The 27865-nt window shown below is 42.2% G+C and overlaps 1 protein-coding gene across 1 annotated transcript in view; it reads left to right on the top strand.

The window, feature by feature from the left end:
• The window catches only part of LOC124714841 (RING-type E3 ubiquitin-protein ligase PPIL2), a 92544-nt gene that overhangs the window by 8784 nt on the left and 55895 nt on the right, over nt 1-27865 (top strand). Inside the window, exons 5-7 of the mRNA XM_047243053.1 lie at nt 14815-14951; nt 20123-20246; nt 20577-20725. Of these exons, the coding sequence (XP_047099009.1) occupies nt 14815-14951; nt 20123-20246; nt 20577-20725 (410 nt within the window). The remainder of the gene's footprint in view (nt 1-14814; nt 14952-20122; nt 20247-20576; nt 20726-27865) is intronic.

Below are 27865 nucleotides of genomic sequence, written 5' to 3'. Positions count from 1 at the left end.
AGTAGCCATCTCTTGGTCTCCCTCTGGAGTTTTTACCCTCTGCACTTCCCTCCAGTACTAAATTGGTGATCCCTCGATGCCTCAGAGCATGTCCTACCAACCGATCCCTTCTTGTGCCACAAATTCCTATTCTTCCCAATTCTCTTCATGACCACCTCATTAGTTACATGGTGTATTCATCTGATCTTCAGCATTCTTCTGTAGCACCACATTTCAAAAGCTTCTGGTCTCTTTTTGTCTACATTGTTTATTGTCCATGTTTCACTTCCTTATGTGGCTACACTCCAGACAAATACTTTCAGAAAAGTCTTCCTGACACTTAAATCTAGACTTGATGTTAACAAATTTCTCTTCGGAAACACTTTCCTTGCCATAGCCAGTCTAGATCTTATGCTGTCTCTACTTTCTCCATCATCAGTTATTTTGCTTCCCAAACAGCAAAACTCATCTACGTGTCCCATTTCCTAATCTAATTCCCTCAGCATCACCTGATTTTTATTTAATTGCATTCCATTATCCTCGTTTTGCTTTTGTTGATGTTTATCTTATATCCTCCTTTCAAGACACTGTCCATTCCGTTCAACTGCTCTTCCAAGTCCTTTGCTGTCTCTGACAGAATTACAGTGTCGTGGGCAAACCTCGAAGTTTTTACTTCTTCTCCCTCTATTTTAATTCCTATTCCAAATTTTTCTTTTGTTTTCTTACTCCATGCTCAATATACAGACTGAATAACATCGGGGATAGGCTACAACCCTGTCTCACTACCTTTTTAAGCACTGCTTCCCTTTCGTGCCCCTAAACTCTTGTAACTGCAATCTGGTTTCTGTGCAAATTGGAAATGGTCTTTCACTGTAGTTTACACCTGCCACTTTCAGAATTTGAATGAGAGTATTCCAGTTAACATATTCAAAAGCTTTCTATAACGCTAAAAATGCTATAAACATGTTTGACTTACCTTAACCCATCTTCTAAGATAAGTTCCAGTACTGAGATTGGCTTCTCTCAGTTTTTCCATTACTCTATAAAGGATTCGCGTTAGTATTTTGCAGCTGTGACTTATTAAACTGACAGTTCGGTAATTTTCACACCTGTCAGTATCTGCTTTTTTGGGAATTGGAATTATTATATTCTTGACATATGAGGGTGTTTCTCCTGTCTCATACATCTTACTCAACAGATTGAAGAGCTTTGTTATGGCTGGCTATCCCAAGGCTATCAGCAGTTCTAACGGAATGTTGTCTACTCACGGGGCATTGTTTCGTCTTAGGTCTTTTTGTGCGCTGTCAAATTGTTCATGCAGTGTCATATCTCCCATCTCATCTTCATCTACATCCTCTTCCATTTCCTTAATATTGCCCTCAAGTACATCCCTTGTATGGACACACTATATACTCCTTCCACCTTTCATCTTTCCCTTGTTTGGTAGGACTGCTTTTCCATCTGAGCTCTTGATATTCATAAAGGTGGTTCTCTTTTCTCCAAAGGTGCCTAACGACAGCAGTGGAGATTATTCACCCCGGTACCTTGTCTGTACGCAGGTCGATGGTGAATCTTTTATGCAAACTAAGCCTCAATTTTTTTTGGAGCATTTAGAGGACAAGTTAGGGGAGGTGGAGGGCTTGTCCAAAATGCGCTCTGGGTCGGTTCTCATCAAAACAGCATCCTCTGCCCAGTCACAGAGGTTGCTCACTTGTGACAAGTTGGGGGATGTTTCCGTCACCATCACTCCCCATAAAAGTTTAAACATGGTCCAGGGTATTATATTCCACAGGGATCTTCTTCTGCAGTCCGACGATGAACTACGCGCCAACCTAGAACGACGAGGTGTTCACTTCGTCCGGCGCGTCCATCGGGGTCCGAGGGATAATCAGGTAGCCACCGGTGCCTTCATCTTGGCCTTTGAGGGTGATGTCTTACCCGAAAAGGTTAAGGTGATGGTTTACCGTTGTGATGTGAAGCCATATATCCCTTCTCCGATGCGGTGTTTTAAATGCTGGAAGTTCGGGCACATATCCTCTCGCTGTACTTCCAGCATCACGTGTCGGGATTGTGGACGTCCTTCGCATCCTGATACTCCATGTGCCCCGCCTCCTATCTGTGTTAACTGCGGAGAACACCATTCCCCCTGCTCGCTGGACTGTAGGATCTTCCAGAAAGAACGGAAGATAATGGAATATAAAATCCTGGACCGCCTGACCTACTCTGAGGCTAGGCGGAAATATGAGAGACTCCATCCTGTGCCAATGACGTCAACGTACGCCGCTGCTGCAAAGACGGTTCTTCCATCTCCTGTGTCTTCCCATACGGTTGGTTCTCTGATTGGTCAGCATCCAAAACCCCCCTTGATTGTGGGGGGCACTTCACACCCTGTTGCTCCTGCTCCATCTTCTCCAGGAGCAACACCCTCCCAACCATCGGGGACATCAGCTCCCCCTTCCCAGCCGGAGAAGCGTAAGACTTCTTCGGCTACTCTCGCCAGGAAGGGATCCCTTGGGGACCTCCCTTCGCAAGTTCCGACCAGTGGAAAAGCGGACGCCCGCAAGTGGTTGAAACAACCACCAGTCCCTGGTCGTAGGGCCTCACGGTCGTCGTCTGTCCCTGAGACAGACCCAGCGAAGCCCATGAAGCCTGAACCACCGAAGGCACAGCGAGACAAGCCGAAAAAGAAGAAAGTCCCCAAGACCAACGATATTGCGGTGGCACCCATCCCACCGCTACCTACAAGCTCTGCCTCAGAGGACGAGGTGGAGATTCTGGCGTCCGCTGAGGACCTCGGTCTCGCCGGTCCCTCGGACGCTATGGATGGCATTTGCGCGGTTGCTCCATCGGAGGCAGCAGGTGACCCAGCGGCGTAATCTGCCTTCCCAGTCCCGTCACGCCTTTCCCAACCATGGACAACACCATCCTCCAGTGGAACTGCAGCGGTTTCTTCCACCATCTAGCTGAGCTCCGCCAACTTATCGGCCTTCACCCTTTCTTCTGCATTGCTCTTAAGGAAACTTGGTTTCCAGCAATGCGAACCCCCGCCCTCCGTGGCTATCGGGGTTATTATAAGAACCGAGCAGCTTATGAAAGGGTGTCTGGTGGCGTCTGCATATATGTCCTTCACACTCTGCACAGCGAGTTTGTCCCTCTCCAAACACCTTTAGAGGCTGTCGCTGTTCGGGCGTGGACGCCACAGGCTGTTACCGTCTGCAGTCTTTACCTTCCACCGGATGGTGATGTCTCGCAGCATGTCCTGGCTGCACTGGTAGCCCAATTGCCGCCACCTTTCTTGCTATTGGGCGACTTCAATGCCCATAACCCTCTGTGGGGTGGGTCAGTGGCAACAGGTCGAGGCGCCATCGTTGAGCATTTATTGTCGCAGCTTGATCTCTCGCTATTAAATGATGGTGCCTTCACACACTTCAGTGTGGCGCATGGCACATACTCCGCCATTGACCTTTCAATCTGTAGCCCTAGCCTCTTACCGTCTGTCCAATGGAGTGTGCATGACGACCTGTGTGGTAGTGACCACTTTCCGATCTTTCTGTCACTGCCACAGCGTCACTCTTCTGGGCACCCTAGCAGATGGGCTATAATAAGGCTGACTGGCACTTGTTCTCCTCCACTGCCGCTATTGAACCTCTCTCTACTGATGACATTGATGCGGTGGTTCAATCTGTCACCACCGGCGTCGTTACTGCCGCCGAATCTGCCATTCCCCGTTCTTCTGGGTCCCCTCGGCGGCGGACTGTGCCTTGGTGGTTGCCTGAGATCGCTGAAGTGATTAAAGATCGCCGGCGGGCGCTCCAGCGTCACAAGCGGCATCCCTCCATAGACCCCTTATCGCCTTCAAACAGCTGCGTGCGCGGGCCCGCCTCCTTATCCGCCAAGGCAAGAAGGAGTGCTGGGAGCGGTATGTGTCCCCCATTGGCCTCCATGTCACTCCATCGCAGGTCTGGGCCAAGGTTCGATGCGTCTACGGCTATCGGACCCCTGTCAGCGTCCCTGCGCTCTCACTGAATGGCGCAGTTTGTACTGACTCCGACGTCATTGCAAACCGCTTAGCAGAGCATTTTGCTATGAGTTCCGCTTCTGCGAATTACCCTCAGGCCTTCCGCTGCATTCAAGAGCGGATGGAATGTCGGAGGCTTTCGTTTCGCACCCACCACCCAGAATCTTACAATGCTCCATTCAGTGAGTGGGAATTTCGCAGTGCCCTAACCGCTTGCCCTGATACCGCTCCTGGGCCAGATGGCATCCACTGTCAGATGCTGAAACACCTTTCAGTGGACTGCCAGCGACACCCCTCGATCTTTACAACCGTCTTTGGGTCGAGGGTGAATTTCCGTCGCAATGGCGGGACAGCATTGTCATCCCCGTTTTGCAACCTGGAAAGAACCCTCTGGAGGTGGACAGCTATCGTCCCATTAGCCTCACCAACGTTCTTTGCAAGTTGCTTGAACGGATGGTGAGCCGGCGCTTAAATTGGGTACTGGAGTCTCGGGGCCTTCTGGCTCCGTCTCAGGGTGGGTTCCGTAAAGGCCGCTCCGCCACCGACAATCTGGTGAGCTTCGAGTCGGCCATCCGTACTGCCTTTGCCTGCCGTCAGCACCTGGTCGCTGTCTTTTTCGACATGCGGAAGGCGTACGATATGACATGGCGTCATCACATCCTTTCTACGCTTCATGGATGGGGTCTTCGGGGTCCTCTGCCGATTTTTATCCGCAATTTTCTGTCGTATCGTACCTTCCGCGTGCAAGTCGCGGCCTCATATAGTTCCTCCCACGTCCAGGAGACCGGTGTGCCACAGGGTTCTAAGTGTCTGCCTGTTTTTAATAGCCATTAACGGGCTCGCTGCGGCCGTGGGAAATTCTGTCTCCGCTTCCCTGTATGCTGACGACTTCTGCCTTTACTACAACTCTACTGGCATTGCAGCTGTTGAACGTCAGCTACAGGGCGCTATCCGCAAGACGCAGTCTTGGGCTGTAGCTCATGGGTTCCAGTTTTCAGCAGCCAAGACCTGCGTTATGCATTTCTGCCAGCGACGTACTGTCCACCCGGAGCCGCAGCTTTCTCTTAACGGCGAACTTCTTTCAGTGGTGGAATCACACAGGTTTTTGGGGGTGGTTTTCGATGCCCGGTTGACTTGGCTGCCTCATATCCGGCAGCTCAAACAGGCGTGTTGGCGGCATCTCAATGCTCTGCGATGTTTGAGCCACACCCGCTGGGGCGCCGACCGATCTACCCTGTTCCGGCTCTACCAGGCGTTAATCCAGTCTCGTCTGGATTATGGGAGCCTGGCTTATGGCTCAGCTTCCCCATCTGCGTTGCGGGTGCTGGACCCAATCCTCCATAGCGGGATACGCCTTGCCACTGGTGCTTTCCGCACCAGCCCTGTGGACAGCATACTAGTGGAGGCAGGTGTCCCTCCACTGTGGTTACGACGCCAACAATTACTGGCTGCTTATGTTGCCCATGTTTTTAGCTTGCCCGGGCATCCAAATTACCGTGTCCTGTTCCCGCAGTCAGTCGTCCATCTGCCAGACCGTCGGCCCCGGTCGGGTTGTCCGATCGCCGTACGCGTCAAGGAGCTTCTCTCCGGACTTGGGTTTTTCCCTGTTCCACCTCCTTTCCGGGCACCTCTGTGTACACCCCCGTGGAGTGTGCCTCGCCCTTGCCTTCGGCTCGACTTGGCACAGGGCCCGAAGGACTTGGTCCCTCCAGAGGCCTTCCGCCGCCACTTATATTCCATCCTGGCCACGTATCAGGGCTCTGACATAGTTTACACTGACGGCTCGATGGTCGCTGGTCGAGTCGGTTATGCGCTAACTCTAGGGGACCACTCCGAATAACGTTCCTTACCGGCTGGCTGCAGCGTTTACACTGCTGAGCTGGTCGCCATTTTTCGTGACCTAGAGTATATCCGCTCCTGCTCAGGTGAGGTCTGGTGATGGCTATCCATGAGTCCCTGCATACTCTTGCGCGTTGCGGCCGCTCTGTGGTCTTCGTGTGGACCCCAGGCCATGTTGGCAATGAGAATGTTGACTGCCTGGCGAAAGAGGCCACTAGTAAATCATCTCTGGAGATTGGCCTCCCGGAGACTGATTTGCGGGCAGTCTTACGCCGCGAAGTTCTTTTGGTTTGGGACGCTGAATGGCGCAATCTGCCCACGCCCAACAAACTCCGTCCAATCAAGGCGACGACGACTGTGTGGCAGTCGTCCATGCGGGTCTCCCACAAGGAGTCTGTTGTCCTCTGCCGGCTGCGCATTGGGCACACTCGGCTTACGCACGACCACTTACTACGCCGTGAGGATGCACCTCTATGCCGCTGCGGCTCCGTTTTACCTGTGGCCCATATTTTATTGGAGTGTCCGCTTTTAGCTGTGCTCAGGCAGTCGTTCGCACTGCCTAACATGCTCCCTGCCCTTTTAACAGATGACTCTGCTACGGCTGACTTAGTTTTACGTTTTATTCGGGCAGGGGTTTTTATCATTTAATCTAAGTGTTTCTGTTTTATCTTATTGTTTTGTGTGGATTCTGGCCTTTGGCCTCCGGGTTTAAACTGATTTTTTAATGTGTTTTAAGTGGTTGGCTTTTCCTTTTTTTATTTCTATGGTCGGCCAACCACCGTCACACACTGTGTGATTTTAGTTCGTTTTGTCTGGTCTTTGTCTCAGTTTCTCTTGTTCTGTGTCGTCTGTGCTCTATTCTGTTAATCGTTTTTATTCTCTGTGGGTGTTTTTAGTACTTGGAAAAAGGGACTGATGACCGTAGCAGTCTGGTCCCTTTAATCCCACAAACCAACCAACCAGTCTCTCTAAAACTCTCTAATCGTCTAGTTCTTTCAGTTTATCTAGGTCCCATCTCCTTAAATTTCCACCTTTTTCTAGTTTATTCAGTTTTAATCTGCAGTTCATAAGCAATAAATTGTGGTCAGAGTCCACATTTGCCCCTGTAAATGTCTAACAATTTAAAACCTGGTTCCTAAATCATTGTCTTAACATTATATAATCTATCTGAAACCTTATAGCATCTCCAGGCCTCTTCAACCTGTATGACCTTCTTTCGTGATTCTTGAACCAAGTGTTAGCTATGATTAAGTTATGCTCTGTGTAAAATTGTACTAGGCGGCTTCTTTCATTCCTTACCCCCAGTCCATATTCACATAACTACTTTTCTTTCTCTTCCTTTTCCTACTATCATATTCCTGCCCTCAATGTCTATCAAATTTTTGTCTCCTTTAACTATCTGAATAATTTCTTTTACCTCATCATACATTTATTCAATCTCTTCATCATCTGCGGAGCAAGATGGCATATGAACTTGTACTACTGTGGTAGGCATGGGCTTCCTATCTATCTTGACTACAAAATAATGTGTTCACTATGCTGTTCGTAGTAGCTTATCTGTGTTCCTGTTTTTTTATTCATTATTAAAACTACTCCTGCGTTACTCCCTTTTGATTTTGTATTTATAACCCTGTTTTTACCTGACCAGAAGTCTTGGTCGCCCTGCCACCGAATTTCACTAATTCCCACTACATGTAACTGTAACCTGCCCATTTCCGTTTTTAAATTTTCTAACCACCTCTCGATTAAGGGATCTGACTTTCCATGTTCCGATCTGTAGAACACCAATATTGTTTCTCTTGATAACCAACGTTCTCCTGAGTAGTCCCCGCCCGGCGAACTGAATGCGGGACTATTTTACCTCTGGAATATTTTACCCAAGAGGACACCATCATCATTTATAATCATATAACCACACTGTAAAGCTGCTTGCCCTCGGGAAAATTATGACTGTAGTTTCACCTTGCTTTCAGTCATTTGCAGCACCAGCACAGTGATGCTGCTTTGGTTGATGTTACAAGGCCATTTCAGTCAGTCATCCAGACTGTTGCTTCTGCAACTACTGAAAAGGCTGTCCCTCTTCAGGAACCATATGTTTGTCTGATAAATCAATCATACCTTTTATGTAACCCATAAAGAGGAACTGAGTAATGAGATTTCAAGGGCCCAGCACCATATAGGTATTCTGTTTGAATTATGGTGACTATCCAAGTGGAAGAAGAAACTTAATTTTGTCAAGGGGAATCATCATCTTCTGCCAGATCATATTCTTTAATCTAACCCATAGTAGAGGGGTTAATTTTAATGCATCCAATATCTGAGGAATACTGAAGCATCTAATGGTAGACATACCCTTTAACAATCACTTTCGCCGCGCGGGATTAACCGAGCAGTCTAAGGTGCTGCAGTTGTGGACTGTGCGGTTGGTCCCGGCGGAGGTTCGAGGCCTCCCTCGGGCATGGGTGTGTGTGTGTGTTTGTCCTTAGGATAATTTAGGTTAAGTAGTGTGTAAGCTTAGGGACTGATGACCTTAGCAGTTAAGCCCATAGGATTTCACACACACAACAATCACTTTCTTGGAAGAACATTTTTTATTCAAATAGTTACTGTAGACATTAACTTTCAAGGATTTCTTTTTATGTTGTATGCATTCTCTCCGTCTCTTAGGGATAAACATTAAGAAAAATAACATGAGCCAGGAATCCTTAATCACCCTTACATGTCCCTGCAAGTTTCAGACCTATCACATGCAATAACAGCTGAAAGCCCTACAACTACTGCAGATTGAATGAATGTGTGTACTTTTGTTCCCTTAATACTTAATACACTGTTATTAGTGACGATTGAAGTTCTCAGCTAGTCTGATACTGATTTTTTAGGATTATAGTCAGAAGTTACTGTGATTTTCCAAACTGATGTATATGATTATTCTGTGCTCTTATTGTAACAAAACTGTCATCGTACACATCCAGCACTCTTTATTTTGCAAAATGTACACAGATACAACATACACACTGGCAAGATTGTCTTAATAGAGTAAATAAATTTCCTGAACAAATCTGTGATCATTTCAGGTATCTTGTCAATAAAGCTGTCTATGTTGCTTAATATTTTTCTTTATTTATAGCACTGTTTCAACTACTGGCTTCATAAGATCTGTAATAAAGGTTAAATGAACATAAAAGGCGGGGTTTTTGTTTTATATTATCAGGCTATAAAAGGTGAAAAATTAAAAAGTTAATTTGTAGAAAGTTCACTCACTAAAACTTATAACTTGTAAAACAACGTTCAGTGAACGTATCATTAAACTTATAAATAAGAATGTCATGAAGTGTCAACTCAGTGTAAAAAAAATTACAAAGATGCAAGTGCTAATCGAGAGTTGGAGCTAGTGTGGGTTATGTTGCCTTTGTCCCACCTCCTCCTAATGTCGTACTTATAAAATGACAATCATTAAAATTATGAACATTCTAAATTAAATTATAAAACCCAATTTAAATGAGTACAGTTGCACTTTCATAAAATTAGGTTTTGTGGGCAGCTAAATAACACAATTCTGTGATCTAAAACTGTTTATACCATGCCCAATGTTGTTGTCAGATGAAGACTTGAACATTTTCAAAGTGACACCCAAATCTGTACTGAACCATATCCACCAAATTGCATTTTATGAATTGCAGTACACAGAAAACTTTCTGTACATGCATTACTATTTTTAATAACCAGCACTATTCATGGGTTGAGTAACATAACATGGCTGTCATTATTACCAACTAAAATATCCACAGATGTTCCACCATGGTTTGTAGCTACAAAATATTTGTTTCTTGCATAGCCATATGAAATCTGATGTTCCTTCATCTACAACATGTGTATTTATGTTTTCAAAGCATTCCAGGCAAATACTGGACTGGTGTCTTAATAAGTTCCTATGTCATTTTTCTATAATGCTAAAAAATTAAACTAATGACTCTTTGACAATCCTCTTACACAGTGTATTTGATAATGATTTGGAGACACTTTAATCTTGTATGAGCATGTGCCAGAAAGTAGTGCCTCTGAATTTTTCATGCGAAAACTCTTAAAAGTTTTTTAAAGAAAACAACCACATTTAACATTCTACATCAGTATTCTTTATGTATGCATATTTATTTCTCAACATAGTCACCCTGGTGACAAACAGTTGATATGATACTGATGATATTCATATTGGTTCTCCAGCCAGAACATAATGTCATCTTGACCCAAAATTTCAGCAGTCCACCCGGCCACCATCTTCAGGTGAGTAAGCAGTCACATTAACTTGCCAGAACTGACATCGAACCACAGTGCTGGCTCCATTACACACCATCCACCACACGTGCGTGAATGTGACTGCCCTGTAACACAATGCATGGCAGCGCACCAGTGGTGAAAACTCACAGAAATGATAAAATCTGTATCCAACACTGTTGACATCTTTTGACGACTAAAACAAAGCTTTTTTTTTTTTTTTTTTTTTTTTTTTTTTTTTTTTTTTTTTTTTTTTTTTTTTAACAAAACAGGGTTCCAACTCCTACTTAGAGGATACCCCTAATCTCTGTTTCTGATATTGTCAGATAGCTAGATTTCAGTAGCGTGTTTCACTACACAATCCCAGTAACGTGACACAGGGGCAGTCATTTGTGTCTCATCTCATCGTACAGAATTTTATGTCCTTCAGTAAGACAATGTTCATCAACCAAAGATTTTTCTGACTGAAATAAACACATGTGGTGATGGTGCTTCACGTGTTGATCCTGGACCGTACGGATCTTTTGTCCACTGTAGAGTTCCCGGCAGTCACAGGGAATTTTGTAGACACTGGACGTCCTCAAAACCAAATCATCCTTCATCAAGTCCAGCAGTACTCTAGTCATAGCTGGTGGATGGAATACACTTTTAATATTAAAGCTCATTAAAATTCTTCCTGTTTTTGAAGATATGCCTCCTGCAAAAGGTAGGGACTGACAGTCCTCAGTCTTTTTATATGTTCATCAGATGTCTCTGAGAACACTATAATGTTATTAAATGACAAAGACACATCATCCTCTTCAGGTGATGTAGAAGATTATGCAGCATCCGTTCAAAAGTTGCTGGTGCATTACACAAACCAAACGGCATTGCCTTAAACTCGCACAGTCCCTCAGGGGTGATGAATGCAGTTTTCTCACGATCAGCCTCATCGACTTCGATTTGCCAGTGTCCTGAGTACATGCCCATGGTTGAGAAAAACTTAGCCCCCTTCAGACAGTCTAGTGTATTGTCAGTTCGTGGTAGAGGGTAAACGTCCTTTTTAGTTATCTTATTAAGCTTCCTATAATCAACACAAAAGTTCCAACTGCCATCCTTCTTCCTGACGAGAACTACTCTACGAAGGCTGAATGATGTCATTCTTCATCATTTTCTCTACCTCGACGCGAATTATTCGATGTTCTGTTGCTGACACATGGTATGCTCTCTGGCATTTTGGTTGATGGTCTCCAGTGCTAATCCAGTGCTTCACTGTCGATTTGTCTAATTTGCTCTTCACCTGTGGATTGAACCATTCAGAGAACTCTTGAAGAGTGGCAAGTAGCTTCTTCTGCTGTTCCTTAGTGAGATCTGGAGATAGTCTAGCTAGAAGATTTTGTCTCGTAATGGTAGCGCTAATTTCGCCCACAGACTCGGCATGGGAGGTTTCTACGACACTCAGCTGTTCTGTGATTAATGGCTCAGCATTTGCTACGCACATGCGTCTTGGAAGGATCTGCGGTTCATGGCGACAGTTAACTTCCCACAATTCACCGAATCCGTTCTTAAACGAGACGACTGAGGCTGGGATGACGAAGTTATTCTTCAGTGGTATGCTTCTCTTACATTCCACGACAACATCCATGGGTTGATGCATGGCATGACACATGACAGTTACCTTTCTAGTGCTGACTGCGGGAATGATCACTTCATCCAGCACACATTATCTCCGCACACTCGGATGCGCATCTTCCTGTCCACAGTATCTCATCTCGTCTAGCATAATCTTTGAGTGACCACAATCTATAATTGCCTGAGAAGCTTTCAAAAGGCCCATTCGAGAATAATGTCACGACTACACTCTTGCAAGACGATAAATTCTAAGGGCTGTGTATGGCCACTTGTACCCACATGAATGACACATCCTCCTGTAGGTTTTGCATATTTCCCATTAGCCACTTTCAGCAAATATGTTTTGTTGTTGAGGAATACGGTTTTCTGCAAACTGGTGATGCTATTTCTCCAAAATGACTGAATATGATGTTCCAGTGTCCACAAGAGCTTGGGCTGGTCGGCCATCCATAAGGATACCAATGTAGTTTCCTGTCATTTTTGTAGTGATCAACAGCAGAGAATTTTTCTCTTCGGTGGCCTCACCTCCAAGGCAGATCACACCCTTTAGTTTTCCAGGTTGCAGCAGCTAGGTGATCGGCTGGAGCTTTTATGTGGCGATCTTCTTGGTCATCTTTGTTGTCCCGGAGTTGGCGTGGGCTAAGATCGGTGTGCTGTCTTCTGGCGCAGTTGTCATCAAATATCTGCCACCTTTCTTGACAATAGCGCAACACATGTTCCGCTCGTCTGCAGTGGAAACATACTGGTTGGTTATCCTGGGTCCTCCAGATGTCAGTCTTCCTTGGTGCCCAAACAGGTCCCTCGTGCGGCATTGTAGGAATGTAAATTCACGTGGGTCTTGACTTTTTCACCGTTTTAGAGGGAAATGAAGAACGAGAGATTGGGTTCAATGTCTGTTCCACTTCCTCCCTTCTTGAAGCGTCTCAGTTTTTTGCTCATAGTGCAATCCAAGTGCCTTCTGAACTTCCTCTCTCACTATCTGACAAAGAACACCTGTGAAATCAGTTTCTTCCTCTGTAACGGACATCGATACGACAATTGGAAGCCGTTAAAACTCAGTTCGTCAGCACACCTGACGATGGCGACATGTCTGATCGCCGAAATATTGTGCCCGTTGGACACTATGAACCGGCAGTATACCCATGGACGAGCAACGAATATGCCGGGAGAAACTGAAGAATCACTTCTTGTGTGTAATTCTTTTTTGTTGTATTGTCTCGATATACTGGCACCATTTTTCGAAGTTGTCTGCTGTCAAAACCTCCTTCAGGAGTAGGGCTTGATACATGTCCTCAGCAACACCCTTCATGAGATGTGCAACCTTATCTTCCTCCTCCAATCTAGGATCCACTATATTACACAGCTCGAAGATGTCTTGAATGTAGGATGCTGTAGTTTCTCCTGGATGCTGTGCCCTGCACTTTAATTTATCTTCAGCCTTGCACCTCTGTCGTGTGTCGCCGAAATACTAGTGCAGTTCTGCCTGGAATACTTCCCAGCTTGTGCACTTCTCCTTGTTAATCTCATACCATTGCTTGGCAGTGCCCTCCAAGTAGAAAAATGTGTTAGCCAAACACACGGTGTCATCTCATTTGTTAAATTTGGTTATACCTTCAGCCACTTGTTTGGATGTTGGCCATCGTCACCAGAGAACCCGGAAGGATGTCTCCTGTGGTGGCACACAGTTGCTGTATTGTAATGTCCTCTTCTTTTCTGTCTCCGATAGATTGTGATCTGTTGAATATGGCTCGAACTTGGGTTTCTAGACATGTAAACGGCGCTTCTGTCATGACCGGATGGAAGCCACTGTGTCATCGATAATGTGCGCTATCACAAGTCCCAATACACAGTGCCTCCACCAGAATAATGTCATGTAGAAGAAGGTGTAATTAGATGAAAGACAAACACTAACTTCACCTAACGAAGGTTTATTCAGCACTTGCACATACAAGAGCGTGGAGCGAACTGCCTCCGGTCAGAACACTTACGGTATATATACAGTTATAGAACATTCCACTACAATGATTCTTGACATTTGTGGATACTTCTAGAATGTACTTGAACTGCATATAGAAATCAAAATTTTACGGTTCAGGTGAGTATTGAACCCACAACCTTCCATACAACAGTCTAGTATCATAACCACTACACCACGGTGACTGCGCTACTCAGCTTATTCTGCGAGAATATTGATTTATTGTTTCCATGGGTTTTCACCACTGGTGTGCTGTCGTGCTTTGTACTAGAGAGCAGTTATGTTTAGGCACGCGGGGTGGACCTACAGATGGTGTATAAAGGAGCTGTTGTTGCACTTCGATTTCAGTTCCAGTGAGTTAGTGTGACAGCTTATTCACCTGAAGATGCCGGCCAAGTGAACCCCCGAAATATTGTCAAGATGATGTTATGTTCTGGCTGGAGACCTGATACGAATATCAAGACACAAGTTCATTGATACCATCACTGTAGAATTCTTGTCTACATTGACAGAGCCTTCACTTCATCTATGCTTGCACCAATTCATCATTATCAAAGCAATGTCCTTGAACTTGTTCTTTAAGTTTTGGAAACAGATGAGACTCAGATGGTGCCAAGTCGAGACTGTGTGGACGATCATTGATGACAGTGAACTCAAAGCGTCGGACTGTTGGCATTTTCATACTGAAGGAGAAGGTGCTCCATGTGTGGACTAGCTCTTCGAATTTGAAACTAGATTATAATACATTGTTTCTCACGCTTCCACATAGTTATGTTAGACTCTACCATGTTACACACTACAATTGGGAGCTCACTAGTGGCAGGGGGCTGCAAATATGTAGACAAGAAGAATAAAGATGTAGAATGTGAATAAAATTTGTTTTATTTAGAAAGCTTGAAGAGTTTTCCCACAAAAAATTCGGATGCATTACTTTTCAACATGCCCTTGTATGATGTCCTCTTTAATAGAACTACTAGCAGGCTGTGATAAAGATCTCAAATTTTAGGTATTTTAACTGTTTTTTATATCAAAATGGGCTGAAAATATTGATTTTTATGTCCTGAATTTAAATTTTGTAGCATTATATAAAATTGCTTGTTTTATTGTTATCGGTTTCCAGATCCAGACGATGACCCATCAGCACGCCTGAAAACTGTAAATGCTGAAACACAGGCAATTTTGGATGAACTGAATCGTGAATACAAGGCACCTGAAACTAAAGTAGAAGAAAAGAAAGTTGCTGACAAATTTAATGCGGTAATAGAGTACATGTAAAGTCTCAATAATTCTGTGATTGTAGAAATGTTTGTATCGTACTCTTCTTGTTTAATGAATTAAAAAGGCCATCAGCAACAGTCAGACATGACTCTTTGTGAAATACTCACTTGAAGTGACCGAAGCACACACGGCACTATTTCACCAACAATCCTTGCCTTCATTACTTTCATTGGACGAGTAGCTTAGGCAATTATGCAGCAGTACAACTGTGTCTCGCAGAGAGACTGATGCAGTCTTGTTTCACCACTAGCTCTGATACTGAATTTAGATTTTGATCTGTAAAGCACATTCCAATATTTCAAATGCTGAAGCTACTCTTTCAAGGTTAGGAGGCATTGACATCCACTGTTTGCAAACCAGCATGACATGGAGACTTTTCTAGTGTCCAGCCCTTTGTAAGAGAGAGTTAAAAATATTTAATTAATTTGGTATCCAAGCACAGAATCAAACTATAAAAGAGATTATGAACCAAATAACTGCAATCACAGTTTGATTGCATATGTAATTTATGAACTGCTAAATTCTATAGGCAAATTTCCTCCACGAAAGTAATTTTTTCCATGATTCCAAAGTGAACAGTGTGTTGCCGAAGTAAAGGACCACAGCATGAGAAGGTCTGCATAATTTTTAGATTTCTGGAAATAAATTTAGTAAAATAGTTTCAAGATGATATGTTTGTTGGAAAGCAAGTCAGTGTTCACTGCATTCAAACTTGCTCTGATTCCATGAAAAGAGACCTTTTTGTCATGGGAGCATTGGGCTGGAGTTAACGCAGAATGACCAACTTAAAAGTGCAGTAGACTCCCCACTACTCTCCCTGAAAGGCTGCTGGAGTGTCAGCACTGCTCCCCTAATCAAGGTGGCTACAAGGTACTACTTTTTACCAGTGGAGTCACTCTGCAGTGTTAATCACAATGTATTGGCTTCAGTCCACTGTGATGATTGGTGTGCAAGTCTGCCGCCATTGTAGTTGCAACATACACTGGACTTGTTAACTTGAAGTCTGGTGTGCACAGGAAACTCATGATGAGATTTGATCACTTCTGTAGGTGATGTGCAGTATTTCAGAAGTCCCTGTAGCAATGTGTGCCTGTGTCCAGTTCTGCAAGCAGCCGACCGCCAGTGCACTGATGCTGTAGTGGTGCTTTTGGGCCCCCATCCTTGTTGTTATCTCTCTAACTGTTATTGCTCAGTAACTGCTTATTTATGTATCTTGTTTGTCCCAATAGATGTGTATGCAGATTTTGAATTAAAGTGCAGAACCTCTGTTATTCTTCTATAATCCTTCCACATGTGTCCAAGAAACTCTTAAGAAGCCACTATTGAAACCCCTTGTATAGGTTGCGAGCTCAATCACTGAACAATTCAAGGGGAGAGACAGTTTTTGCAAGTAACTCATGACCTGTCTGTAAAATTACAGGAGGAAGTGACAGACTTGTAGGTACATTTTTAATCGTCAGTAGGAATCAAAATTTGTCTTTTCATTTATTAGTCTTGTGATGATTGATTACAAAGCAGTGCAGTAAATTTTTCCAGGGCTTCACAGGCCTGGCACATGTGCCAGTCTGGGAGGGTTATAGAACAACAGCTACTGACTATTACGTAAGATCTTAGATGTGGTTGTTCATCCACTCCCAAAAATATACTGAGTGGGCTGGTAGATAGATGGTGTTTTCTTCAGCTATTCTCTGAACATGAAATAATACATTTTAGGTAGCAGCTTTCGACTATGTCTGTACTGATTTTCTCTCTCAAAATGAATGGTGCAGTTTTAAAAATTAATAATAAATTGATTTATTACTTTATACAGGCAAACCTTACATCATAAACAGCAGCAGTTGTCCAAGCTTTTGGTGTGCTACCCACTGTTTGCATGTTGTCTTTACTACAAAGGTGTAGCGTCTATTTCCAGGATGGCATTGCAACAGGAAAAGACTTTTGGTTGTCTCCATTTTGAAGTGACCAGGTCTGCGTTCATAGTGCAGCAAGAGTTTTGTGCACAGTTTAGGAAAGCCCCCCCCCCCCCCCCCCCCCACACACACACACACACACACACACACACACACACACACACACACACAAGAATAACGTAGGTAGGTGTTAAAATGTGCTAGGCATTTCATCTAAGTCGTCACAGGTCATTTGGTAAAGCAAGTAGGGAATTGTAAATGCCAAATGTTGTGGTTTTGTGTAAGTGGTTATGTTATAAACTGTACAAAGTGGGATTAGTGCAGGCCATTACAGTGGCAGACAAAGTTGAAAGGCATGACATTCGTGAAGAGTTGCAGTTAAAAATGGAGGATATTGGTTTTGTAGAAAGACTTATCTTCCATGTAAGTGGCAAAGTGAACACATACAATGTCCATATCTAGGAAGTGAGAAACCACATATGCTGATAGAGCATCAGCATGACTCTCCACAAGTGAACATTTTCTGTGCGGTAGCATGTGAAAAAGTCAATGGCCCCTTTTTTTCCAAACAAGTGTTGACAAATAATTCATTTTAAGACATTTTGGAAACCTAATAGTTAACCCAGCAGAACACCCTTTACGGTGATACATTTTGCAAGTGGACGGTGCTCTGCCCCAATTTCACAGGAATGTACAAGAGCTTCTTAATCGTGTTCTTCACCAAAGCTGGATTGGATGTGCTGCAACAGCCTTCTCCTGTGGCCACCCTGTTTGCTAGATTTAGCACCCTTCAATTTCTTTCTGTGGGGGTTTGAGTTTATGTCCTGCCAGTGCCCGTGCCCCTTGAGAAAGTGTGTGATTGGATAAAGCATGCACTGCAGACCATCACGGAGGACATGCTACACTGAGTGTGGAAAGAATCTGATTACCATGTAGATGTGTTTCGTGTGACCGAGGTTGCACATATTGAAGGATTGTGATTAATGCATCTAAAACTTGGGAGAGTTGCCACTGCTTATGCTGTGAGGTTTACCCATATAAAGTAGTAAATTGATTTGTTATTATTTTTTAAAAACCACACAATTAATTTAAAGATCAAAGTCCAGGTTAGGATATCAACAATATTATGAAAAGGATAGATTGCTACTCACCTTAAAGATGGCACACAAGTTGCAGAAAGGCACAATGAAAAGACTGTATACATGTAGCATTTGGTGAAAGCTTTCTTCAGAATGAAAAACGCAACATGTTCACACAAGCAACACATCTTGTACATGACTGCTATCTCCGTCCAGAATAAAAAATAAAAAGATAGCGTAAAAATGCTATACTTTCCTATGACAAGTCACAGAATACCAAGCCAAATATGACAGTAGAGCCTTTTCCACCATTTCTAATACTTGTACATTACTGAAACTCTTTAGTCAAACAATGAAAAAATTCAGGATGGAATTTAACAATATTACAAAAAGGATAGTTACTACTCACCATATAGTGGAGATACTGAGTTGCAGATAGACACAACAAAAAGACTGTCACACAATGTCTGGTAGTCTGGCTGAAGCTGCCAGAGACAGTCTGACCAAAAGCTTATTGTGTGGCAGTCTGTCTGTTATGCCTACCTGCAGCTCAGCATCTCCGCTATATGGTGAGTAACAACTATCCATTTCATAATATTGAATCTCTTTAATGGTACATTAGATTGCTGGTGCTACATATCATTTTTGAAAACACAACAGTTGATCTGAACCAAGTCAATAAGTACCTTGCTGTGATAGCAGAAAGCAGCATATAGAATATCTTATGCTTTAGCTAAAAATCCAGTTAGAGACTATGCTTCATTCCAAAACATTCGTTGTGTGTTTACATCTGAATTGGGTAATCTGAGTCATTCAATTTTTTAAAAATGTACGATGACTTAGATTACCTGCATTCCACGTACTCTGTCCTGAGTTTTTATCATTATAAATCAATTGTATTTTTTGGCAACTAAGTTGACACATGTTTTCTGCTTTTACTGATAAATACCAAAGAAAATGACATCTCAGATGCTATCAACTCATTCCTTGTGAGATGCAAATATTCACTTATATTGAATCAGTACTTCATAGAAAGTAAAATTTCTTAAACTTCTAAAAATGATGCTCAAGACATGCTATCATGTTAGTTAATTGCTACATGTGTGTGCTGTTGAGGCAAACCTTGCTGGCTCTGAATCTTCCTCTGCAAGAAAACTGAAGGCTGATATGTTGGATAAGTCTCTTCTCACTTGAAGATACCTATTTATCCACTTAGTAATTTTATAAAAATTTTATGAAACTTCTATAACTCATAGCTGTACAGGGTGAAACAGAACTCCACCAAAAAACTTTCAGAGCCTGTTGTATTTTGGTATAAAGGACGTACAGTCTCTGTCAACTCATTATGGAATTATTGCATTTTGTTTAGTTTCTTGCCCCAATTAGCTTTCTATCTGTATTGCACTGAAAATAGTGCACAGCAGTGCAAATTTTGACAATATGTGCTGTGTATCTTGTTTCCGTTTGCCCATGTTACGTAATGTTGACAACAGTATTGCTCTCATCAACTTGTTGCCCTCAAGTTTGCATTAAGTACTGCTCGGTTTTGTCTAGGGTTTTGTTTTCTGGCAGTGCTAGTCTATGTTAACAGTGATAGACAGCAGTACTATAGAAGGTTTACTGATGAAGAATTGGCCGATGTATACCTTGTGTATGGGTTCACAGAATGCAATGGAAGATCAGCACGACACTACATTGAGCTGTTACTGCACCAATGCCCAATCACACATGGTGCTTTTGCTTCTGACTGCTGTTGCGTTACTCATATTATTTGTGTTGTGTGTTTTGGTTATTGTATATCATGTACGTCATCAGTGTTGTGAAGGTACTTTTACAGAAACAAGAATGACCGTGGTAACAAACCAAATAAACCATAATTACATTATTACTCTGCAATGAGCACCTGGAGAAGATGGGTCCATTATACTGAAATACTCAGAAGGTATCCCTGAACAACCTCTGAAAGTTTATCGGTGGAGTTCTCGTTCACTCTGTATATCAATGGGCCTACATTTTTAGAATGTGTTGGAAGAAATTAGAAATTACTCAAACAGTTCATCATGACATTCCAGAGCAACATCACACCCTACCAGATTTAATGTATGTGGTTTTTTGTGTTACAGGTTATTTTCTAAGCTTATATTTTGTTATATTTTCATAGGCACATTACTCTACTGGTGCAGTGGCTGCAGGCTTTACTTCAACTACTATAGCACCAACAACAGTACATGAAGCTGCTATTATTGATGAAGATGTTGTACGTTATGAGCGTGTTAAGAAGAAAGGTAAGTGTAATAGAACTGTTCCCCAATGAATAAGGGAAAATTAAATAGAAGAATGAAGTAAATGCTCAGTAACTGCATGTATTTATAGATCATATAGATGTAATTTGCTTCAGTTCTTGTCTTCAAATATGATAAACTATGATTCACTGAAATTTAAGTATTGTTTGTATTTAAATGTAAATTGTTCATCTTGTATGATTGTGGTCCATGCAACTTTTTCATTCAATGGATCATGCCCATACAACCTGGAAGATTTACCAGCGCGTAAGACTTCTGGTTGTGAAATTTTTCTTGTGCATGTAATTCAGCTGAACAAATTTCTTTTTTAAGGTTACGTTCGGTTAGTAACAAATCTGGGGCCATTGAACTTGGAACTTCATTGTGATATGGTGCCAAAAGTCTGTGAAAACTTCCTGAAACTGGCCAACCGTGGTTATTACGATGGCACTAAGTTTCATCGATCTATTCGTAATTTCATGGTATGTGCAAACATCTTTTTTCTATTTAATCGTTTATGATCTGACAGGACTTCAAAGTCCCATTTTAGACAAATGAGTGTAAAACATTCTTCGTCATTTGAATTGGCACACAAATGTAGCACTCCCCTTATTCTTGCTTTGGTACATTGTTAATGCATCACAGTTCTTTCATGGATGTGTTATCTGTTCTATCAAAGCAATTTGAATTTCAGCGCCCGCAGTCCTTGCTGTATTTGGTTGTATGCAGTTGCAGGATGATCATTCAGTTTTTACTCCGTGCATTTACTGTGAGAATCCAATCTTCATAATTTTTTTTCCTGTTATTCGACAAGTAGATGCTAATAATTGACTAGAAGCGGAATATATTATAAATTTGTAAAGATAATTTGGTACTTGTAAGTCCCGTCAGGCCTATAGATATGTGTTTTTGCATGACGGGCTATGAGGAGAAAGTTGAAATATGAAGAGATACTGGAATTACTACTGGAGGATTTTCCATCTGACATCAGTACACTTGATAAGGAAAGCCATGATTCTGATAAATAACAGGTTTTAGAAAAATTCAAACGCAGCAGCGTACAAGTGCAAAAAAACAAAAAATCTTGCCACACTGTCCACCAGTCAACAAGAGAATATTTCCATGTGTTCTTGAGAAGCTGAAGAAACCCATTTTGAGGACGGTAGTGATTTTGAAAATGACCTGACAGACTGCGAACAAGAACGCGGCAAATACAAGCACAACAAGAGGGAAATAGCAAAAAGCAAGCTGCTAGTCACAAAGACAATACAGACTCTCCCTCTGCTGAAAATGAAAGAAATGCCAAAATTGTGAATCACAGTCTGAAAGTTTCTCACAAATTTAGGAGACAAAAGTTTGTAACAGATTTTCCAAAATTTATACTCCAAAAGGGAGTGATCGAGCAATACTTTTCCCAAAAGGGTTCTGCAACATATCTTCTTGACTGTTTTGTCAAGCAAAGTGATTGAAAATATTATTTTTAAAAGTAATCTATATATTGTGCAAAAGGGGAAACAGATTCAGCCTATAACTGAAGAAGAGCTTTACGGATTTCTTGGTCTTTAATTCTTCTGCTGTTATCATCATTTGTCACAAAAACTTCATTATTGGTGTTGTGATAGTGATCTGAATGTTCCAGTTGTCACGCAAATAATGACAAGAGAGAGACACAAACAACTTCAGTCTGTGATTCACCTGATTGATAAGTAACACACAACTGAAAACAACTACAAACTATAAAAACTCTCTCTAATGTCATCTGACAGAGAACTCAGTAAAATTTTACTATGTCTCTGTCTTCTGATGTATGGGGAAAGAAATACCATCTGCATGTTGGCATCAACCATTATGTGCTCATCCCCTTTCTATACCTAAGAACAACACAGACAAACTGTATAAAGTACATCTGCTAATTACAGCGTTGAACAAAAACTTTCGGAAACTACGGCTTCCATATCATATTCAAAGTATCGATGAGAGTATTGTTCAATTCAAAGGACGATCTTCCTGAAAACAATACAGTCAGTGAAATGTGGGTACAGGTTTTGGTGTCATGTATATATGTCAGGTTAAATCTATGAATTTGATGTCTACCAGGGTGAAACATCTGATAGCAGCAAAGAAAAGTTCGGACTTGGTGGAAGTGTGGTGCAGAAACTGACATTCTGCCTTCACTACAATAATTATGTAGTTGTGATGGACAGCTACTTCTCTTCTTTGGATCTTTTTGAATATCTAAAAGCTCATGGTGTATACGCATGTGTAACAGTGCATCCCAATAGACTTTGCCTACCAAAACTAAAGAATTATCAAGAGCTGCTAAGAAGTGAATTAGAGATTCAAACTTCGGAAGAAGGAATTACATTTTTCAGATGGAAAGACAATAAGAGTGCATATTTTTTATCTAATTTTCATGGAACTGAAACAGCCAACATAAAACGGAAACAAAAAGATGGTACAAAAGTTGATATGACAGCCCCAGTTATGGTTAGAGATTATAATTCACATATGGATGGAATTGATAAAGCAGATATGCTTCAATCCATTTATGACAGACTGTAAAGCTAAAAAATGGTGGCACCACCTGTGTTTTGCTGCCATCGATATCACACTTGTGAATTCATACATTATATAGTCAGATTTCAATGGACGAATAGCTTTCCTTCAATTCGGGTGTATGGTAACTCGGGGATTTCTGACAAAATGTAAAACAGTTTTGAAGAAAAGAGGAAGACCAAAGCAAGAAACGTCTCCCAGCTCTTTACTCCGTAAAAGAAGGCAGAAATCAAATAATGGAAAATGCAGGATGGAATGTAATAATATTATGAGAAGGAAAGTTGCCACTCACCATATGGAGGAGATGCTGAGTCACAGATAGGCAAAACAAAAAGATTTTCACACTTAAAGCTTTCGGCCATTAAGGTCTTTGTCAACAACACACACACACACACACACACACACACACACACACACACACACACGCGCGCAACTCACACACAAGACTGCAGTCTCAAGCAACTGAAACCACACTATGAGCAGTGGCACCAGTGCATGATGAGAGTGGCGACTGGCTGGGAGGAAAGGAGGAGGCTGGAGTGGGGAGGCGGAGGGATAGTACGGTGGGGATGGTGGACAGTGGAAATGCTGCAGGCTGGGTGGCGGGCAGGGGAGAGGTGGGGATGAGGGGGGGGGGGGGCGAAGTAGTGGAAAAGGAGAGAAATAGAAAGAAATAAAAAAAAAAAGACTGGGTGCTGGAATGGGAGCAGGGAAGGGGCTAGATGGGTGAGGGCAGCGACTAACGAAGGTCGAGGCCAGGAGGGTCACGGGAACATAGGATGTATTGCAGGGAAAATTCCCACCTGTGCAATTCAGTAAAGCTGGTGTTGGTGGGAAGGATCCATACGGCACAGGCTGTGAAGCAGTCATTGAAATGAAGGATATCATTTTTGGCAGCGTATTCAGCAACAAGGTTATCCACTTGTTTCTTGGCCACAGTTTGTCGGTGGCCATTCATGCAGACAGACAGCTTGTTGGTTGTCACGCCTATAGAATGCAGCACAGTGGTTGCAGCTTAGCTAGTAGACCACATGACTGGTTCACAGATAGCCCTGCCTTTGATGGGATATATGATGCTAGTGACCGGACTGGAGTAGGGAGGTGGTGGTGGGAGGATGTATGGGAGAGGTCTTGCATCTAGGTCTATTACAGGGGTATGAACCATTTCTCTCCTTTTCCGCTACTTCCCACCCCCTCTCCCCACCTCTCCCCTGCCTGCCACCCAACCTCCACCACTTCACTGTCCGCCATCGCCACCATACTGTCCCTCTCCCTCCCTGTCCCAGCCTCCTCCTTCCCCACACCCAGTTGCCACTGCACTGGTGCTGCTGCTTGCAGTGTGGTTTCAGTTGCCTGGAACTGCAGTCATGTGTGTGAGTTGCTTTTGTGTGTGTGTGTGTGTGTGTGTGTGTGTGTGTGTGTGCGCGTGTGCGCGTGTGTGTGTGTGTGCGCGGGCGTGCTTTCATGGGTGTGCATGCACGCATACTCGCACGCACACTTGCATGCGTATGTGTGTGTCTTGTTGACAAAGGCCATTGGCTGGAAGCTTTAAGTGTGAAAATCTTTTTGTTGTGCCTATCTGCAACTCAGCATCTCTGCTATATGGAAAGAAGAAAGAAAGGTTTCTCACCTTCATTGTTGCAAGTCGTGGTAGTTGTGAAAACTGTGCTGTTCATAATATAGAATCAGGCCTCATTCTGAATGTTCTCATTGTAGAGTATTTTTGTGTGTCAGTGAAAGAAAAAACGATTTCTATGAGTATCACTTTTTATTAAGTAGTGTTTGTTACTGTCTGTACAGTTTTTTTGAAAAAATTAATAAAATTTGCATAATATTCGGTCTGGTTTTTCTTTATACCAAACCCAGTGGTGGATTTACATATAGACCCACTAGGCATGGGCCTAGGGGCGGCACCTTAAGGGGGGGATGGTGTGCCTAGGGGCGTAAAATTTTTAAATCCGCCACTGACTAAACTTATTTCCTAACAACTAGAATACCACAGAAAAATTTCGAAATGTCAAAGTCAAAAAAGAAAAAATTCAGGCCATAAAGAAGGAAGTCAGATGTCCATGGTAATAGAAAATGTCACTACACGACTGTATATTCTTGAGTCCACAGAAGAAATTTTAATCTCATACAGCATATATTTAATCTCTATTTAATTCTGACCTATTTTGTCAAAGTATCACATAACCTGGAAACAAACTGAAAACCTGTGCTGCAGGGTAAGACACTCATTTTCTTTCATACATTTACTTAGTCAGTGTTGTAGTTCCTTATGAACAAGTTTATATTGATGGCAGCAGTGTGGGAAAAAATATGCAAGGATATCATTTTAGAATACCAAGGGCTATTTGTAGAAACTTCACTGACTAGAAGTTAATTTTGAATTTAATTCAGAAAATAATCCCAGCCAATGAATTTGCTATGTTGTGCAGTACTAAACTTAGATTGAATGAACAAGGTTTTAAATTAGCATGTAGTATCTGTAAAATCAATAAATAGAAACTATATAATTTTCAGTGCTTAAGGCTCTCGTACACAGAATGCTGCTCACCGTCATGGCCCAGAATGGTAGGGAAACAGCATTTGGAATATTCAGGTGGTACTGTTTTAAAACATTTATGTTCTCATAATTATCTGGACAGCCAATACCGTAGAAAATACATTGTTCAGAAATTGATAGGTTCTGTCCAGACATCAGGTGGTGTGGCTGATTTGACCTCGTACACATACTGTTGCCAACTATGCGATTGTGATATGTTTTTAGCTGTTTGCGGAGCATGATTTGACCTTGTACACATACTGTTGCCAACTATGCGATTGTGATATGTTTTTAGCTGTTTGCTGAGCATGATTCAACGTACTTATTGCAATGTGTTGGCAATGGATTTAGGTAACTATGTGTGTGGACTAAAGTTTCAACAGTTCACGTATTTTAGAACTGTTGTTATTCAATCCTAAAGAAACCATTGATGATGATGGAGGCAGAGGTATACATCTGCATTTTCTGCTTATTGGTACAGATTTCATTGCTGATAGACTTACAGTACCTACTATGTTGGTTCAACACAGACACAGCTGTCACACATGCAGTGTGGGTGTTCAGCAGCTATATTCTTATCCTCCTGTGAACACTGCCATGTGTAGAATTTAATAAAAATATACAGTTACTACTTTTCGGTCATAGAGAGCATTTTTGTAAGAGGTTCCCAATCATTATTGGTTACTGTTGAACTCAACATACTTACTGTTTACTGAAGAAGTTCAAATTTTGCTTTCTTATGCTCCCATTAAGTGTCTGTGAGATGCTTCTAAACCTTTTCACATTGATTATGAAACATCTCCAAAAATTTGTATGGAGCACTCATTACTTGCAATGCCGATAATTTTATTAATTTACCTTACGTATCAAACAAATCAGCAGTATGGGAGTGCATACTCACTTTATTTACTTACAATTTTTTGTGTGTATGGAGATTTCTTTATTATTTACTTCTTGTCAATTTGAACTTTGTTACATTATTGATTTGAGTTCACTGTGATCCAAATTCATTTTTTATTGTAATCTGCTTTATGTAATTGGCACTTTGTCTACTAACCAGGCATTTGTACAATGTGCACAGGGATATGATGTGTTGCTTAGATGACCCTTTTAATCGTTAAAATGTCACTCCGTTACTTCTATAAATCTATACTATCCCTTTGCAAAACATTTCCTCAAGTTTTATGTTCTAAGAATTTTAAATGTTCCATTTCTTTAATATTTGTTGATGATGTGGTAGTTAGTTGAATTGTATATCAGAAAATTAATATTTTGAATAATAGTGGTAATCCAGGTGAGACTAATGTAAGATACGTACATTGGATCTGAAACTTTTGGAACATGTTCAATTTCCAGTGGTTGACAAACAGATGTGAAAGTCCTAAATAATGGAAAGAATAGCTGAGTTGATGAATGCAACAGTAGGTAAATAAACTAGACTGAAAACGTTGCTAGGCTTTCAGATGATGTCTTCCTTCAGAGCTAATGACAGATACATGGGCACGGGAACGCGCATGCGCGCACATGCACGCACGCACGCGCGCGCACACACACACACACACACACACACACACACACACACACACACACACACACACACACACTCTTTCACAAGTACACTGAGCCAACAGTGCAACTCAACTGCCATATTTCAGTTATACAACAACATATTGAAGATGATGGTGAAAGTAGACAGAATAAGTACATTTTACTGTTTTCTTACAACAGAATTTAATTGTGATGTATAGGTGGCAGCTTTTGCTTAATTTTGCATTCAAATATTTTATGTGCTAATTCTGTTTTAAATTGCTTTGTAACCGTAAGCCTAAGAATCTAGTTTCTGTACTGTTACCAAGTAGTTCACCATTCTTCTTCTTCTTCTTCTTCTTCTTCTTCTTGTGCTCCTCATCCTCCTCCTCCTCCTCCTCCTCCTCCTCCTCCTCCTTATTCATCCTTAGTTTTTGTCCCATATACAGGTGAGGTCTGCTGCATTGGCTCTCTGTCACCTTTTTATCCTATCTTGTACCTGATCAGGATACAGCTTGTGATCTTGGTGCAGCATGTCAAGCAATTGCTGCCTAAGTCATCCTACTGGCCATTTACCATTTACTCTCAAACTAACTCCAGTCTTTGCAACTGTTATTGCATCTGTTCTAAGAACATGTGTGAACCATCATCTCTCATCTTGTCTACTATTGGTGTTACCCCATATAACTTATGAACTTCCTCATTTTTGACATGATCAAGCAGTGTTAATCCCAGTGTCTACCTGAGAATCTTTTTCTGTGATGGCAAGACATTGTTCTGCTTCTTTTGTTGAAGGTCAGCAATCTGCACCATACAACGAAACTTAACGTATTACAGATCAGAATACTTTCAACTCGAGCCTTTCTGGAACCTTCCAGTCACAGAGTACACCAGTCATAGAATGTCATTTGAATCACACTCTGCTGTGTTTGTACACAGAGATTTCCAGCAGCAGAAATTGTTGAGCCTATGCAATCAAAAGCCCTTGTTGTTG

The sequence above is a fragment of the Schistocerca piceifrons genome, chromosome 1, assembly GCF_021461385.2.
Source record: "Schistocerca piceifrons isolate TAMUIC-IGC-003096 chromosome 1, iqSchPice1.1, whole genome shotgun sequence".
NCBI lineage: Eukaryota > Metazoa > Arthropoda > Insecta > Orthoptera > Acrididae > Schistocerca > Schistocerca piceifrons.
Note: the sequence above shows the minus strand (reverse complement) of the source record. Positions and strands in the feature narration are given on the sequence as shown.